The 14835-nt window shown below is 54.6% G+C and overlaps 2 protein-coding genes across 2 annotated transcripts in view; one reads left to right on the top strand and one right to left on the bottom strand.

Moving 5' to 3' along the window:
- The window catches only part of COL2A1 (collagen, type II, alpha 1), a 15713-nt gene extending 7427 nt beyond the window's left edge, over positions 1 to 8286 (top strand). Inside the window, exons 24-52 of the mRNA XM_010565157.1 lie at positions 782 to 835; positions 919 to 1017; positions 1101 to 1154; positions 1340 to 1393; positions 1653 to 1706; positions 1833 to 1886; positions 1997 to 2041; positions 2345 to 2443; positions 2545 to 2652; positions 2732 to 2785; positions 2873 to 2926; positions 3013 to 3066; positions 3162 to 3215; positions 3293 to 3400; positions 3541 to 3594; positions 3684 to 3737; positions 4068 to 4229; positions 4321 to 4428; positions 4816 to 4923; positions 5182 to 5235; positions 5323 to 5430; positions 5962 to 6015; positions 6129 to 6236; positions 6426 to 6479; positions 6650 to 6757; positions 6843 to 7131; positions 7275 to 7462; positions 7762 to 8004; positions 8130 to 8286. Of these exons, the coding sequence (XP_010563459.1) occupies positions 782 to 835; positions 919 to 1017; positions 1101 to 1154; positions 1340 to 1393; positions 1653 to 1706; positions 1833 to 1886; positions 1997 to 2041; positions 2345 to 2443; positions 2545 to 2652; positions 2732 to 2785; positions 2873 to 2926; positions 3013 to 3066; positions 3162 to 3215; positions 3293 to 3400; positions 3541 to 3594; positions 3684 to 3737; positions 4068 to 4229; positions 4321 to 4428; positions 4816 to 4923; positions 5182 to 5235; positions 5323 to 5430; positions 5962 to 6015; positions 6129 to 6236; positions 6426 to 6479; positions 6650 to 6757; positions 6843 to 7131; positions 7275 to 7462; positions 7762 to 8004; positions 8130 to 8276 (2784 nt within the window). The 3' untranslated portion in view covers positions 8277 to 8286. The remainder of the gene's footprint in view (positions 1 to 781; positions 836 to 918; positions 1018 to 1100; positions 1155 to 1339; positions 1394 to 1652; positions 1707 to 1832; positions 1887 to 1996; positions 2042 to 2344; positions 2444 to 2544; positions 2653 to 2731; positions 2786 to 2872; positions 2927 to 3012; positions 3067 to 3161; positions 3216 to 3292; positions 3401 to 3540; positions 3595 to 3683; positions 3738 to 4067; positions 4230 to 4320; positions 4429 to 4815; positions 4924 to 5181; positions 5236 to 5322; positions 5431 to 5961; positions 6016 to 6128; positions 6237 to 6425; positions 6480 to 6649; positions 6758 to 6842; positions 7132 to 7274; positions 7463 to 7761; positions 8005 to 8129) is intronic.
- Positions 8287 to 12001: 3715 nt separating this feature from the next.
- Positions 12002 to 14835, bottom strand: part of TMEM106C (transmembrane protein 106C) — a 5597-nt gene continuing 2763 nt past the window's right edge. Inside the window, exons 2-8 of the mRNA XM_010565156.1 lie at positions 14323 to 14467; positions 14153 to 14216; positions 13449 to 13608; positions 13209 to 13349; positions 12903 to 12952; positions 12553 to 12606; positions 12002 to 12131 (exon numbers count right to left, since the gene is read on the bottom strand). Of these exons, the coding sequence (XP_010563458.1) occupies positions 12002 to 12131; positions 12553 to 12606; positions 12903 to 12952; positions 13209 to 13349; positions 13449 to 13608; positions 14153 to 14216; positions 14323 to 14467 (744 nt within the window). The remainder of the gene's footprint in view (positions 12132 to 12552; positions 12607 to 12902; positions 12953 to 13208; positions 13350 to 13448; positions 13609 to 14152; positions 14217 to 14322; positions 14468 to 14835) is intronic.

Below are 14835 nucleotides of genomic sequence, written 5' to 3'. Positions count from 1 at the left end.
CTGCGCTGGGGGGGCTCGGCTGGGGCAGGACCATGTGGGGACGGTGGTGACGCTGGTGGGACCTGCTGGGGTCAGCGAAGAGGCTCTTTGGGGTTGGGTAAGGTGCTTTCAGGGCCGATAAGATGCTTTTGGGGTAAATAAGGTGCTTTTGGGATCGATAAGATGCTTTTGGAGTTGCTTAAGGGGCTTTTGGGGTTAGCCAAGATGGTCTTTGGCTTTAAGATGTTTCTTGAGGTTGGTTCAGTTCCTCTTTGGTGCTAATTAAGATGCTCTTTGGTGCTAATTAAGAAATTATTTGGGATTAGTTAAAATGCTCTTTGGGGTTAGTTAACATGCTCTTTGGGGTTAGTTAGGATGCTCTTTGCTAATTAAGGTGTTCTTTGGGGTTAGTGAAGATGCAATTTGGGGTTAGCAAAGATGCCTTTGGGGTTAGTGAAGATGCAATTTGGGGTTAGCAAAGATGCTCCTTGGTGATAATTAAGAGGTTCTTTGGGGTTAGCAAAGATGCTCCTTGGGGTTAAGGTGCTTTCTGGGGTTAGTGAAGATGGTCTTTGGGATTTGCAAAGATGTTCCTTGGTGCTAATTAAGGCACCGTCTGGGGTTAACAAAGATGCTCTTTGGGGTCAGCCACTGTGCTCTGGGGGTGAGGCAGACCCCTGTGTCCCCTGTGTGAGCCCCAGGCCCAGAGCAGCGGCTGAGAGCTGGGCAGGATGGGGTGCCCGGCATCCCCCCGCCTCGGGGCTGGCTGCCGCAGCCCCCCAATTCTTTCCCTCCGCCGCAGGGTCTCACCGGCCGCCCAGGTGACGCTGGTCCTCAAGGCAAAGTCGGCCCAACCGTAAGTGATGCTCCGCAGGGGGTTGCCGTGGGGTGGGGGACCGGGGTCCAGCGCGGTCCTCCCTGATGTCCCCCTCCCCACAGGGTGCTCCTGGCGAGGATGGTCGCCCCGGCCCCCCCGGCCCGCAGGGTGCTCGTGGCCAGCCTGGCGTGATGGGCTTCCCTGGTCCCAAAGGTGCTAACGTGAGTATTGACCAATTTCCACCCAAAACGGGGCTGCAGCCTTGGCACAGAGCCCATCACCATCGCCTCTCTCCTCTCTCTAGGGCGAGCCTGGAAAAGCCGGTGAGAAAGGCCTCCCTGGTGCCCCAGGGCTGCGGGTGAGTTGTTTTCCCTCCCTCACTGCCCCCCCCCCCAAAACACATCTTGGGGTTGCTCCAGCAGCACAATCCCCTGAGGCACCTGCAGACTCTGGGTGGGGAAACTGAGGCACGGGAGCCGGGAAGGTGGAGTGGGGTCTGCAGCATCGCGCCTGGAGCTCAGCAGTGGTTTTTCTCCTCCGTAGGGTCTTCCTGGCAAGGACGGTGAGACGGGAGCTGCTGGCCCCCCAGGACCTGCCGTGAGTGTTGCAGCCTTGTTCACCCGGGGCCAAAATCCACTTGAAATGGGGGGGTCGGGGGTTGTACCCCCCCAGATCTGTGCAAAGGACCACCCCAGGTCTGCTGGGGATGGAGCCTCTGTGCTCCCTGGCCCTCGTGGTGTTGGGGCTTTGGGATTTTGGGATCCCCCCATGATTCCAGCTTTGCCCAAAATCTTGGGGTGGGTGAAGCCCGAATACCGAGAGGTTTTGGGGTCCTTCACCACCGTCCTTCCCACAGGGTCCCGCGGGTGAGAGAGGAGAGCAAGGAGCCCCCGGTCCCTCTGGCTTCCAGGTGAGCACATAAAAGAGGGGGGGATTTGGGGTGCCAGGGTCGGGGTCATGCTCGTGGATGACCCTGAGCCCCTGTCCCCGGGGGTCTTGTTGCTGCCATGCTAACGCTGCTGCTTTCCCCTCCCAGGGGCTGCCCGGGCCACCAGGTCCCCCCGGAGAGAGCGGCAAACCCGGAGATCAGGTGAGGCCCCATTTTTCCCTCTTCCCAGGCATCTCCTGGCTGCAAAGTGGGGGCCAGGACCCCCAGCAGCCCCCAGGCCTGACCCCCAACTCTTTTTCCCCCCACTGCAGGGTGTTCCCGGAGAAGCCGGTGCCCCTGGTCTTGTTGGTCCCAGAGTAAGTATCACCTGTCCTCCTGGCTGGGGGGGACAGGATGCCTCTCCCTGTCACATGGGGGGTTTTGGGGGGCTGGAGGGGGTTGGCGGAGCCCAGCCACCCCCATCCAGGACCATCAGCTCCCCCAGTTCTGGTGGCTCAGCCTCCGCTGCAGCCCGTCCCCTCTCCTCCCAGTACATCCCAGTCCCTTCGGGGCAGTGCGGGATGGATGTTCTGCCCACTGTCCCCGAGGACATCCATGCAAAGGACATTGTGACCCTCACCGTGGCCTCTTCCTAACGTTGTGTGTCCCCCCCACCCCAGGGCGAACGTGGCTTCCCCGGTGAACGTGGCTCTCCTGGTGCACAAGGGCTGCAAGGTCCTCGTGGGCTCCCCGGCACACCGGGCACCGACGGACCCAAGGTGGGTGACAAGGGGGGACAGGGCTTGGTGGCTCGGTGCCGCTGGTGGTCTGCCCATGGGGGGCTTGGCACCCCAATAATTGCACCTTCGCTCTGCTTTAGGGTGCAACCGGACCGGCCGGCCCCAATGGTGCCCAGGGTCCCCCAGGGCTTCAGGGAATGCCCGGTGAGAGAGGAGCAGCCGGCATTGCCGGTCCCAAGGGAGACCGGGTAAGTGAGGGGTCCCGGAGGTGTCCTGAGCAGCGTCAGGTCTCAGCTCAGCTCACACCACCTCTGTCTCACCCTGCAGGGAGACGTCGGAGAGAAGGGTCCCGAGGGAGCCCCTGGAAAGGACGGCGCACGTGTAAGTGGGACAGGGACATGGCAGGAGCGGGGTGGCCAGCAAGGGATGCTCGTGGTGGCCTTGTCCTCATCTGTCTCTCGTCCTTAGGGTCTGACGGGTCCCATTGGTCCCCCCGGCCCCGCTGGCCCCAATGGCGAGAAGGTGAGAGCCCAGGCAGCCCCTCGGCTGCTTCCGACTGAGGGAGATGCCATCCACCCCCCCCCAACTCTCCATCCTTTCTTTTCCAGGGTGAATCTGGCCCTCCTGGTCCGTCTGGTGCTGCCGGTGCCCGTGGTGCCCCTGTAAGTGCCATCCCCCCACAGCCCCCCAGCTGCCACAGCTGGCCTCGCTCCCCCCATGTCCCCCCCCCCATTTAACCCCCATCTTTCACCCACAGGGCGAGCGTGGTGAACCCGGTGCCCCTGGTCCCGCCGGATTTGCTGGCCCCCCGGTGAGTATTTGGCCCCGTTCCCCCCGGCACGGATCCAGCATCGGCTCAACCCACTCACGGCAGCCGCTTCCCTGCAGGGTGCTGACGGGCAACCCGGTGCCAAAGGCGAACAAGGAGAGCCCGGGCAGAAGGGTGACGCCGGCGCTCCCGGTCCCCAAGGTCCCTCTGGCGCACCTGGCCCGCAGGTGGGTACAGCCGGAGCACCCCAAAACAGGGGGTGAACCCTGCGAGTGTCTGTATCCCCGGGAAATTTGGGGCGTCGCCTGGCAGGCATGTTGCAGCCCCCCCCGGCATGTTTTCTAACCTGTTTTCTTCCTCTTCCCAGGGTCCGACTGGTGTAACTGGTCCCAAAGGAGCCCGGGGTGCTCAGGGCCCCCCTGTGAGTATGGGGGCGGTGGGCTGTGGGATGGAGTGGCTGGGGGGAGTGCGGTGCAGCACCCGAGCCAACTTTCTCCTTTCCTTCCCCAGGGAGCCACTGGATTCCCCGGCGCCGCCGGCCGTGTGGGACCACCCGGCCCTAATGTGAGTTGGGGGGCAGCCGGAATCTCTTGGGGGCAGCTGGGATAGCTCAGGAGCAGCTGGGATTGCTTGGGAACAGCCAGGATTGCTCACCCCCGGGTTCAGGGGCTTGGGGGATGCTGGTTGCTCCATGCCGGCGGCCAAGCGGTGGAGCGTCCCTGAGCTAAATAACTGCTGGGTGATGCCAGGCAGCTCATGAGCCCATAAAAAGGTTTTTTTCTGAGGGTCTTTAAGTGCAGGAGCCCGCCCAGAGCCCCAGATGGTGCCAGGATGTGGGTGATGAAGGAGGAAAAGCTGCCTCCATTTGCCCTAACCCCATCTTCTCCCCCACAGGGTAACCCAGGCCCCCCCGGCCCCCCCGGCTCTGCTGGCAAAGATGGTCCCAAGGGTGCTCGTGGTGATGCCGGTCCCCCGGGCCGTGCTGGTGACCCCGGTCTCCAAGGCCCCGCCGGCCCCCCTGGCGAGAAAGGTGAACCCGGCGAGGACGGCCCCGCGGTACGTTTTTTGGGGGGCACCTCCCTCCACGCTCATTCGGTGCTGTCCCACCACCCCACTGGGTCTGATCCCCGCCTCTGCCTCCCCACAGGGTCCTGACGGTCCCCCCGGTCCCCAAGGTTTGGCAGGACAGCGTGGCATCGTCGGTCTTCCTGGACAGCGTGGAGAGAGAGGCTTCCCCGGGCTGCCGGGACCATCGGTGAGTCGTCACCCCCCCAGGCTCAGCCCTTTCCACCCACTCCATGCCCACTAGTGGCATTATCGCCCCTCCAAGAGCTGTCGGAGCAGCCGAGCTTGGCTTTCCCAAGCTCAGTACTGTGAATTCGGGTGCTTTGAAGCCTGCATGGCCCCTGGGGTGCAGCTTGAGTGCCCCAGGGACCCCAATCCCAGGTGCAGTTTGGGGTTTTGCAAAGGTACCAGGAGACGCTGGTGCCAGTGGCATCGGGACTGGGCAATAACCGATGCTTATTTGGGCAGAGGGGTCTGGCAGCCTTAAAATGAAGCAAGAGCTGGGTGAAGGGCTGCGCTGGGATCTCTCCCGCTCACGCGCGTTGTATCACAGCTTTTTTTTCCCTCCTTCATTTAGGGCGAACCTGGGAAACAAGGAGCACCCGGCTCTGCAGGCGACCGCGGCCCCCCTGGCCCTGTGGGTCCCCCCGGTCTGACGGGTCCTGCCGGTGAACCTGGGCGCGAGGTAGGCAGCACCCCAGCGCACGGGGAGGGGGCGAAGCGGGACGGTGCCTCCGTCCATGCCGGGCTCGGGATCACCCCAGTGTAACCCCAACGGTGGTGCCGGACATTGCCGATCCCGTGGCCGGAGAGCCCTGCACCATCACTCAGCTCCTGGCAATCACTGGCATCTTTTCACCAGTGGTTTTTGCTTTGAAAGGGGAGTTTGCACGTGTCCTGCCATCCCAGGGTCAAGACTTAATTTCTCCTCTTCTTCTCCCAGGGTAACCCTGGCTCTGACGGACCCCCGGGCAGGGACGGTGCAGCTGGCGTGAAGGTGAGCTTCCTGGTGCTCGCTATCCACATGCCCTCTCATCCCAGCCAAAAACCCCATGGGTCTGACCATCCCCTTGTCTCGGCACAGGGCGATCGTGGCGAGACCGGTCCTGTAGGTGCCCCTGGCGCTCCCGGTGCCCCCGGCGCTCCTGGCCCCGTCGGTCCCACCGGCAAACAAGGAGACAGAGGCGAGACGGTGAGTGCCGGCACGTTGGCGAGGAAAATGGCTTGTTGAGTTTGAGGTCCTATTAGGGGAGATGGGAATCACCCCGAGTGCAGATAAATGAAGAAATAGCAGTGGCCCCCCGGGACCAATTAGCTACTCCGAGTAATTGGGAGAGCCGGGCGGGTGCCGTTAGTGGCTGTTGCTAATTCAGTGGTGCCCTGAGTGCCATTAGCGGCTCTGAACATCTTCCCAAGGATTCATGAGCACCAAGAGCCCAGTTCGGGCTCTGCCTACACACAAGCACTGCCTGGGGAGCTGTAAGCACCAGGAGGCTTAACCAGGGAAAATCTGCCAGGGTATTTATTTGCAAGGGTCGTTACTCGGCTCTGATGCTCCAGCTGAGAGTATTTAAAGATGCCGTTCGGCACCAGCAGCTGCTGATTCCTGGTGCTGTGAGCAGGGCAGCCCGCAGGGCTGGTTCGGATACCCCCAAAGGCACAGGACACCTCCTGGCACCCCGTGTTCCTGGCCCCTTTTGACTCCCCTCTTCTCTTTCCCTAGGGTGCACAAGGTCCCATGGGTCCCTCCGGTCCTGCTGGTGCTCGAGGCATGCCGGTGAGTGGTGCTGGGCCCGTCAGGGCATCCCATGTGTGATGCACGGGGTCCTGGGGCACGTTGGGCAGGGGTCTGCCACCCTAAGCCTGACACGTCCCCTTCTCCCCTTCCAGGGTCCCCAAGGGCCTCGCGGTGACAAGGGTGAGACGGGAGAGGCTGGAGAGAGAGGACTGAAGGGCCACCGCGGCTTCACCGGGCTGCAGGGTCTTCCCGGACCACCCGTAAGTGTTGTTTTTGGGATCCCCAGCACTCAGGCCCCCCCATATCTTGCCGCGGAGCTGGATGCGGCTCCTTCAGGGTGGCTGCAGCCACGGGCAGAGCCCCAAGCCTGTGCAAAGGCTTTGCTAGGGCTGAGCATCCCCCGATGCCAGATGCAGAGCTGTAACCATCCACCCTCGCTTCCTCCTCAGGGTCCTTCTGGAGACCAAGGTGCTGCTGGTCCTGCGGGTCCCTCCGGTCCCAGGGTAAGTCCTGCCTGTGGCATTTGGGGCGATGCGAGGAAAAGGAGGCATCTCTGTCCTTGAGCCCCCCAGGTCGCCTGCCTCGCTTGCTGACGGCAGGAGCTAACAGCTCCCCAGCACCTTCCCTGCCTTCTTGCAATGAGCTGACCCCCACCTTTGGGGATTTCTCCTAGGGTCCCCCCGGCCCCGTCGGCCCCTCTGGCAAAGACGGCTCCAATGGCATGCCCGGCCCCATCGGTCCCCCCGGCCCCCGCGGGCGAAGTGGCGAACCAGGTCCTGCGGTGAGTAAAAATGCCGTCAATGGCAGGGAAGGGGAGTCCAGCTTGCAGAGCAGCCCATCAGGATTGCATCTTCTTCCTCCTGTAGGGTCCTCCCGGAAACCCAGGTCCCCCCGGTCCTCCTGGCCCCCCCGGCACTGGCATCGACATGTCAGCTTTTGCTGGCCTGGGTCAGCCAGAGAAGGGTCCCGATCCCATCCGCTACATGCGGGCGGACGAGGCCGCTGGCAGCCTGCGGCAGCACGATGTCGAGGTGGACGCCACGCTCAAGTCCCTCAACAACCAGATCGAGAGCATCCGCAGCCCCGAGGGCTCCAAGAAGAACCCGGCTAGGACCTGCCGTGACATCAAGCTTTGCCATCCCGAGTGGAAGAGCGGTAAGAGCCTCCATCCCTGCCTCCTCCCCTCCTGCCTCTCTCCCCCAGCCTCTTGCACCCAAGAGGACAGCGAGGTCCATGGTGCTCTTTGCTCTGACCTCCAAAACCTCATGTTCACACACCATTTGTCCTCCCCGCTGCAGGAGACTACTGGATCGACCCGAACCAGGGCTGCACCTTGGACGCCATCAAAGTTTTCTGCAACATGGAGACGGGCGAGACCTGCGTCTACCCCAACCCCAGCAGCATCCCCAAGAAGAACTGGTGGACCAGCAAGACCAAAGACAAGAAGCATGTCTGGTTCGCAGAGACCATTAATGGCGGTTTCCACGTAAGTGTCCCCCTGGGCTGGTACCGCACGCTGGGAGTGGGAAGGGAGGTTGAGCAGTGGAAGGTGTTGGGTGTCTGGTTGGAGGATTGGGTTGTCCTTCCTTGGGGTTACGTTGACGGACGTTATACGAGGGACTGGCTGTTCTAGAGAGCTATACTGAAAGCTTGGTGTTGGGTCAGTTGGGCTTTGATTTTTGCAGCCATCTGGGAACACAAAGCATGGAAGTCTCCTCAGAAGGTGGCTGAAAATAGGGCTGTTGCGACAACCACAGGCTTTAATGTCTCACCTCTTCCCTCCAGTTTAGTTATGGCGATGAAGACCTGGCTCCCAACACTGCCAACATCCAGATGACCTTCCTCCGTCTCCTGTCCACTGAAGGCTCCCAGAACGTCACTTACCACTGCAAGAACAGCATTGCCTACATGGATGAGGAGACAGGCAACCTGAAGAAAGCCATCCTCATCCAGGGGTCCAACGATGTAGAGATCAGAGCTGAGGGCAACAGCAGGTTCACATACAGCGTCTTGGAGGATGGTTGCACGGTAAGTCCATGGGTGCCTGCGAGAGAAAGACGTAGATGATGAGTTTGGGTTCAACCGGTGAGGTTGCTGTTGATTTGGAGGGCTCGAGCATCTAATAACATCCTTCCTCCTTGTTTTCTCCCCAGAAACACACTGGCAAATGGGGCAAGACAGTCATTGAGTACCGATCGCAGAAGACCTCGCGCCTGCCCATTGTAGATATTGCACCTATGGACATTGGTGGAGCCGATCAGGAGTTTGGCGTGGATATTGGCCCAGTCTGCTTCTTGTAAAAAGAATTGTTTTATTTGTGTGTTTGTTGTTGTTGTTGTTTGTTGTTTGTTTGTTGTTTTTTTTTTTTAAATCCAGCCCAATACCATAAAAGAAAACTAAAAAAAACCCCAAACCCACCCCAAGGACCTGAGTACTTTCCAATCGCTCGTACGACTTCTGCACTGAATGGCTGCAACGACCCCTCGATTCATGCCCTTCCGTTGGGGACCACCGCCTCTTTCCAACGCCGTCTGGGCAGGCTGCAAAATAAAAAAACCACGGTCTTATTTATTTATTCTCTTCCTGTAAGACCTATTTTTTAGGTCGGGTGGAGGTGGGAATCTAACTGACAGGTATGACGGCCCTTCCCTGCAAAAGGGATCTCGCAAATCCAGGTATTACAAATCCCCTCCCGCTCCCATTCCTCCCTGTGTATCACCAGCAGGAGTGCTAATGTATAATACAACAAAAAAAATGGTGCTATTCTTGTAAAACAAGTCTGTATTTTTTAACATCAGTTGATATAAAAAAAAAAAAAACTTTTGGTGGAAAGTACAAGTCGATCTGGGCTTTGTTTTTGTCGCTCTCCGGAGGTGTTTGCTGTGGTCTAACTCCTTTCTCCCCATTCCTCAGCCATGATAAATGAAGGTTTTGGGTCAAATCTCCAACTTTTCTGGGTTGAAGCTACCTCACATAAGGGGAAAAAACTCCAAAACAAATAAACCCTCCAAAAAGCCAAAAAAAAGAAATGGGGAAACCATTTAAAGTGAAAAATCTTGAAACCAGGAGCCAACACAGCAGCCGCAAGGTTTCTGTTAAGGGATCTCTTGTCCCATTGCACCCCTAAACAGAACCAGTGTGACTCAAGGCAAGCGCTTGGGACACCAGTTAAAGGAAACCAGTAAAACCAGCAGGGAGGGGGACACTGAGACCAATCCTCATGCAAATCAGTATGACCATGGCCAGGGGCTGCCCTCTAACTCTCCTCCCCATGGAATTTGTCCCATTTTGTGCATGTAAAAATATAATTTCAGGATGCATTTTGCAATACTGAAGGAGGTAGGGTTTGCAGCCGTCATGTGCACACGCTGATGTCTTCTTATAAAGCAGCTGTGCCTTTATGGTTTCATAAAAAGTTACATATGTAAATTCTTCTCTTGAACAGGCTTGCTAATGAGAGGAAAAGCCTCAGTAGTTGATTTTTATTTTTTTTTTTTACTATCTTAAAGAAAATTAGCCCACTGACCCCACAAGAGTTACAAACATGCTTGAGCTTTATGTGCAGGACGTAACAGGCAGCTGTTGACTGCGGAGTTTATGAGTTTCATGACAGTGCTTTTGTTAAAACCTCAGCTTTTTGCATCCGTTGATAGCATGGACACTGCAGTTTTTCATTAAGAGAAATTACAACTTTAAAGGATTAAAAAAACCCTTTTAAAAATGTTACTTTGGGGCCCTCATCTCAATTTTAAACACTCACAGCTGGCAACACAGCAGCAACCAGCTCCTGCTAAAGCACCTGAGGCAGCCTCTGCAGGGCTGGGATCTTTAAAAAACATTGGCAGAAGAAATTCATTAAAAAGGATTGGAGGATTAAGAAGGATTTTCAAAATAAAATGCCCTTTAAAAGGCCAAGTGCTTTGCCACATGACCCAGAGAGCACCCCTAATTATTGGTGCTCTGGCTCACCGCTGCCTGCTGTCACACAACTAAATTCAGGGCAAAGCCATTCTCCTGTTCAGCTGAGCAGCAGGTTTAGGCTTCCTAAACCCTAGGTTTTCCACTCCAAAATCACCCAGGTAAAAGTAACCCCCAGCAGCAGGCTGCTTTTAAGACTTGGCCATGAGGAGCAGGAGATCCTGGGTTATCTCTGGGGCTGCAAAGACAATGACACAGGTGGGAAAGGCAATACTGGGGAGCAGGAGGCTGTGTCACCCCACGAGAAACCAAATCAGCCAGGACTAAGCACCATCAGGCTGCTGAAGGGGACAAAGCTCAGGAAATGAGATGGATAGAGAGCAAAGTTTGTGACTTCCTCATCTTCCTTAAAAAAGAAAGTTTGACTCATCATAAATCAGGGGTTTAACAAAAGTCATGTGAGAAGCTCGTGATCAAGATCACCAGGGACCATGCAGCATGACAGCCACCGAAGCTGGGGCAGTGACTCTGGTCACTGGTCCCAGCTGCCCTGGGTGGGAGTGGAGGTGCTTCGCTGCTCCCTGGTTGAGTTTCTTGGCCCTCATTCCCCAAAAACCATCAGCAAGAGGACATGTGCTTCTGGGCAAAAGATGACACAATACCAGTCACAACACAGAGCAGTAGCTCTAGGACAAAGTTTGATTTGCACAGGAGAAACCCAGAGCTTTTCTTCAAACAGAGGACACCACACAGTAACATACAACCCGGCTTTAATGAGTAGAATTCAGTTCTAGAAACCCCACTAGGCAGAAATGCCACTTCTTAAAAAAGCAAGGTGTGTTTTTGTTTCACACTTGTAACAAAATAAAGCATCCTTCATTGAAAAACACCACGATCCATTCACCTTGCAGCCTTTACCTGTGCTTTCTTTCCACTCACACGACCTCACATCCAACAGGCAGCCAGGGAAAGGGGTAGGTGCAGGCAGAGAGGAAATGAGGGCAGCTGTAGCAATCAAGTTCCAGAAAAACTACAAAGGGCAGAAGCAAAATTAAATCCTCCAAGCTGCAAACAGTACAAGTCCACAGTGAGAGCTGCGGCAGGCTGAGCTTTCACATTTACTTGCTTTAAGAACACAGTTGATACGATCTGTCGGGAACGATGGGCTCCTGGGAGGTAAGATTTGAGACACCAAACTCCCACAAAAATCAGTTTAAATCCGCACTTGTTTGCGGCAAGCAGAAGTACAAAGCAACACCGAGCTACAAGTTCCCTGGTTTCAAACCCCAGAGACCCTGCAGCTGCAAACGTGGGGAGAGGAAGGTTCAGAGCTGTGCGTGGAGGAGGAGGAAGGTCAAATTTGCACGGAGCCTTCACACGTCCCCAGCAGCGCTGTGCTTACTGAAGCCACCTTCATTAAGACTGTGATGTTTTGGTATTGGTTTGCTGTAGGTGGCCTCAGCTGCCAGCAAACAAAATCTGCACTACAGAGAAAGCATGTTTCAAAGGTTTTGATTCCTTTGCCTCCTTCTAGTGCAAGTTGGAGGTGGAAGACTTATCTGTGTGTTCTTTACAAGAACTATCCCTTTTTATCAAGATCTGCTTTGAAACAAACCAGTGACATGCTGCCACTGAACAAAAGTGGAATAAATTAATTGCACGGAACTAATTAATTTACCCTGAAAGAATCCGACACAGTGCAAAGCTTCAAAACAGCTGCAAAAAAGTCAACTCTAAATCTTTGGGATCTTCAGACCCCAAAGCATGAAGCTTGAGAGTCCAGTTTCCCTACTGAAAACTAGTTCTTCGGAACCAAAGAGGAAGGCAGGCCCAGCAGCACCCTGACTTTGGGAAGGGACCTGTTGGCTTGCACATGAACACCACCCCAAGCAGGTTTCATGGACAGGACAGCAGTGCAGCCCAGCTGCACGTGGAAGAGCACGAAAAGGACCCAGAGCTTTCAAATATCTCCCACCAAAGTCACTTGTGATCCCTCTGCTTCTATTTGAAAGCTCCTGATCCCTTCTACAAATCCATCTGCACAATCATCCACCCACAGAAAACATCAGCTGTGCCCCCAGGGCTTGCTCTTGGCTTTGGCTGCATCTCATATCAAGGGGGAAAGCAGAGGCAGCGGGTCCTGGGCAGCTGTGGAGTTGGTACTGCAATCCACGTAGTGGTACGTTTCCAAAGCGCTCTGCGTCACGTGGCCGATGTAAGAGAGCTTCACTGATGTCCTGAAGGGGTGGGGAAGAGCAGTTTAGTGGAGACAGGACCTGCAACAGCAACCCCTCTATCAAAATAAAAAACCCCAGCAGGTTTTACACTCATCACATAACTCCTCCTCCCCCTCGAAAGCTGCAGATCCTCTCAGATTTTTGCTCAAGATCACTCACTGCAGCAGGCAGGGATATGCAGAGCTGGCAATTGCAGCCTCTGGAGCACACCACCCCTCACATGAAAGCTCAGCGTGGAGCAATCTGGTGTCTTCTCCTCTCTATCTTACATTTCACCCAACTGTGTCAACTGTCCTGGATTAAAAGCTGACACAGTGAACCAGGCTGGGGTGCTTGCCAAGCGGGATTTTCTTCGTGTACCCTAGATTTGCTGTGGCAGCAATTCCCTTTTGAGTCAGGAGCTGAGCAGAGAACCACCTACCTCATGAAGATCACTATGTTATGTACCTTCACCTTGGGAAATGTGCAAAAGAAACTGGAAGAGACCAAAACAAAGAAATATGTCAGCACGGGCTAAGCAGGGTTGCAGAGACACTTGCGTTTCTCGGTATCTTCTGATAATGTTTTCTCTTTGGTGCTAACTCAACTCGAGACATGGTCCAAAAACCATGTCACAACATTCCGACAAAGTGGCCTTTCAAGTCATTTCTAGCAAACAGTTACTTTCCAGGAAGTTAGCAGAAAACAAGTCATTTCCAGAGCCAATTCTAATTAAAGCAGCTTAAATCTGTCCTCTTTCCCAGCTATATACAAAGAGTAGTAAATCCTTACTACACATAGGAGAAGGGTCCACCCAGCTCTGCCTTCACAGTGAAATTCACCTGCAGAAGATAAAAGAAAAATACATTCACATGCAGCTTGAGTACTTTTGCTTAAATCCACCCCTTTCAGAGTCTTCCCTACTTGCTGTTGCAAGCTGGCATGCATAAAGCACAGGCTACTCTAGCCATAAGACTATTTTGCCAAGCAAAGCTTTAAGGTATGGATAGACTATCATCAAGTTAACGTGCAGTGGTGCACAGGTTTCAAACTTGATTTGGTGATGCTTATACTTTAAGTGCAGTGAAAGATGAATACCAGTTTGTCACTCAGTGGCTGGATGCTGGAGACATTGGTGATCTGCTGGGTTCCCACCACAGTGTTCATGTACTGCACCTGACTAGTCAGGCTGGGCACCGTCACCGAGTAGAAGTTGGAGTTCCTGATCCGTAAGGTGGCCTGGATGGAGAGAGTGGGCAGACACGAGTAGCAGCAACCTTCCTGGCAGCTCAGCACAAAATTTATTCCCTCAGGAACACAGGTGCACAAAAAATTTACCGTGATGGCAAGAATGACAACGGAGTTCTTCTTGTCGAACCAAACCTGAACCACTTTAATACCGTCGTCATCCACCAGGACAGAGTGAGGGAATAGGAAGAAAACCACCAGCCCTGATATCAGCAGGCAGAGCAGCACCGACAGCAGGACATACAGCTTCCTGGAAGAGGCAGAGAAGGGGTCACCTCCTTTGCCCTAATACAGCATCTGCAGCTGCAAGAGACCTTGTATCTGAAACCCAACCTAGCCAGTAGACAACACATATTTGTTCTTCCCTGGAAGAGACACAGAAGTGCTGCTCTAACATTTTCGATATCTGAAATTGCTCAAAACCGTCACCCTTTAAACGGTTTATTTTTCAGTAATGAGTAACCAGAGAATCATATTTGCCCCCATAGTGTTTTCACAATCTAGTATTTTTGCTGTTGGTAAGACAGTTTCTGTCTAAGAGCTTCAGTAAAGGGCGCCAGGATGAAGCGTGTGAGTAGGATCATTGTTTCCACGTTCACCCCACAGTGGGATTTCACAGGAAGTATTTAAAGTTACACTTTAAATTGTGTTTGTTGGCATACTTGGATGAAAACAAACCACTAGATGATGGAGAGACCGCAGACCGGGTGAAGCATTTAGTTGTGGCAGTAAACAACAGAAGAGCCCTGTTTGCTCTTTGCAAAGATGTAATTACTTTCTTACTATACACTTACGTTCTCTGTGGACGAAGACGTTGGTCGCTGTAGGGTATCAGAGCCACCAACTCATTTACCTGCTCTGGAAAGCAAAAGGAAGATGTTAACCAATTCCACATGTGTGCAAGGTTGCTCATGCAAATAAGCAATATTTTCTTCTTGTGTTTAAGCCTGAGAGGAGCAGTCACCTGTGGGAATGCAGCCAGTGCCTTGGCAAGTAGGACAGGTGATGCTATCCTGACCTGTGAATTCAACATATGGAAACTTGGCAATGTCTTCCACACGGTCTTGGCTATCGAGTAAGTCTTCATCGTCATCCTCAGCCTTCTTCCTCTGCCTTGAGGTAGCATTATTAACAGAGAAGGAAAGCACAGAACCCATTGCAGCTGCTGTAGAAAAGCTGCATAACCTATAACACAGGCAGCAAGAGCAGTCCTGATCATTAAACGGGTTTTCAACCTGTTTCTAGCCAACAAGGAAACCCTACGTAGAGACCCACCCCCAACACCCCCTAGAGAAATACCCCCACACAGAGACACCCTCCCGGGGGGGGTCCAACACCCACCCTAGAGAGCCTCACCCCACAGGGATGACTTCCACAGCACCCAACAAAAAGAGACACCCTACTTCGGGATACCACAGTAGGGGCTCATTCCCACACAGCCCCTCAAAACAGAAACACCTGCTACAGACACCCCCCC

The sequence above is a fragment of the Haliaeetus leucocephalus genome, unplaced genomic scaffold (genome assembly GCF_000737465.1).
Source record: "Haliaeetus leucocephalus isolate CR32 unplaced genomic scaffold, Haliaeetus_leucocephalus-4.0 Scaffold186, whole genome shotgun sequence".
In the NCBI taxonomy this organism is placed as follows: Eukaryota; Metazoa; Chordata; class Aves; order Accipitriformes; family Accipitridae; genus Haliaeetus; species Haliaeetus leucocephalus.
Note: the sequence above shows the minus strand (reverse complement) of the source record. Positions and strands in the feature narration are given on the sequence as shown.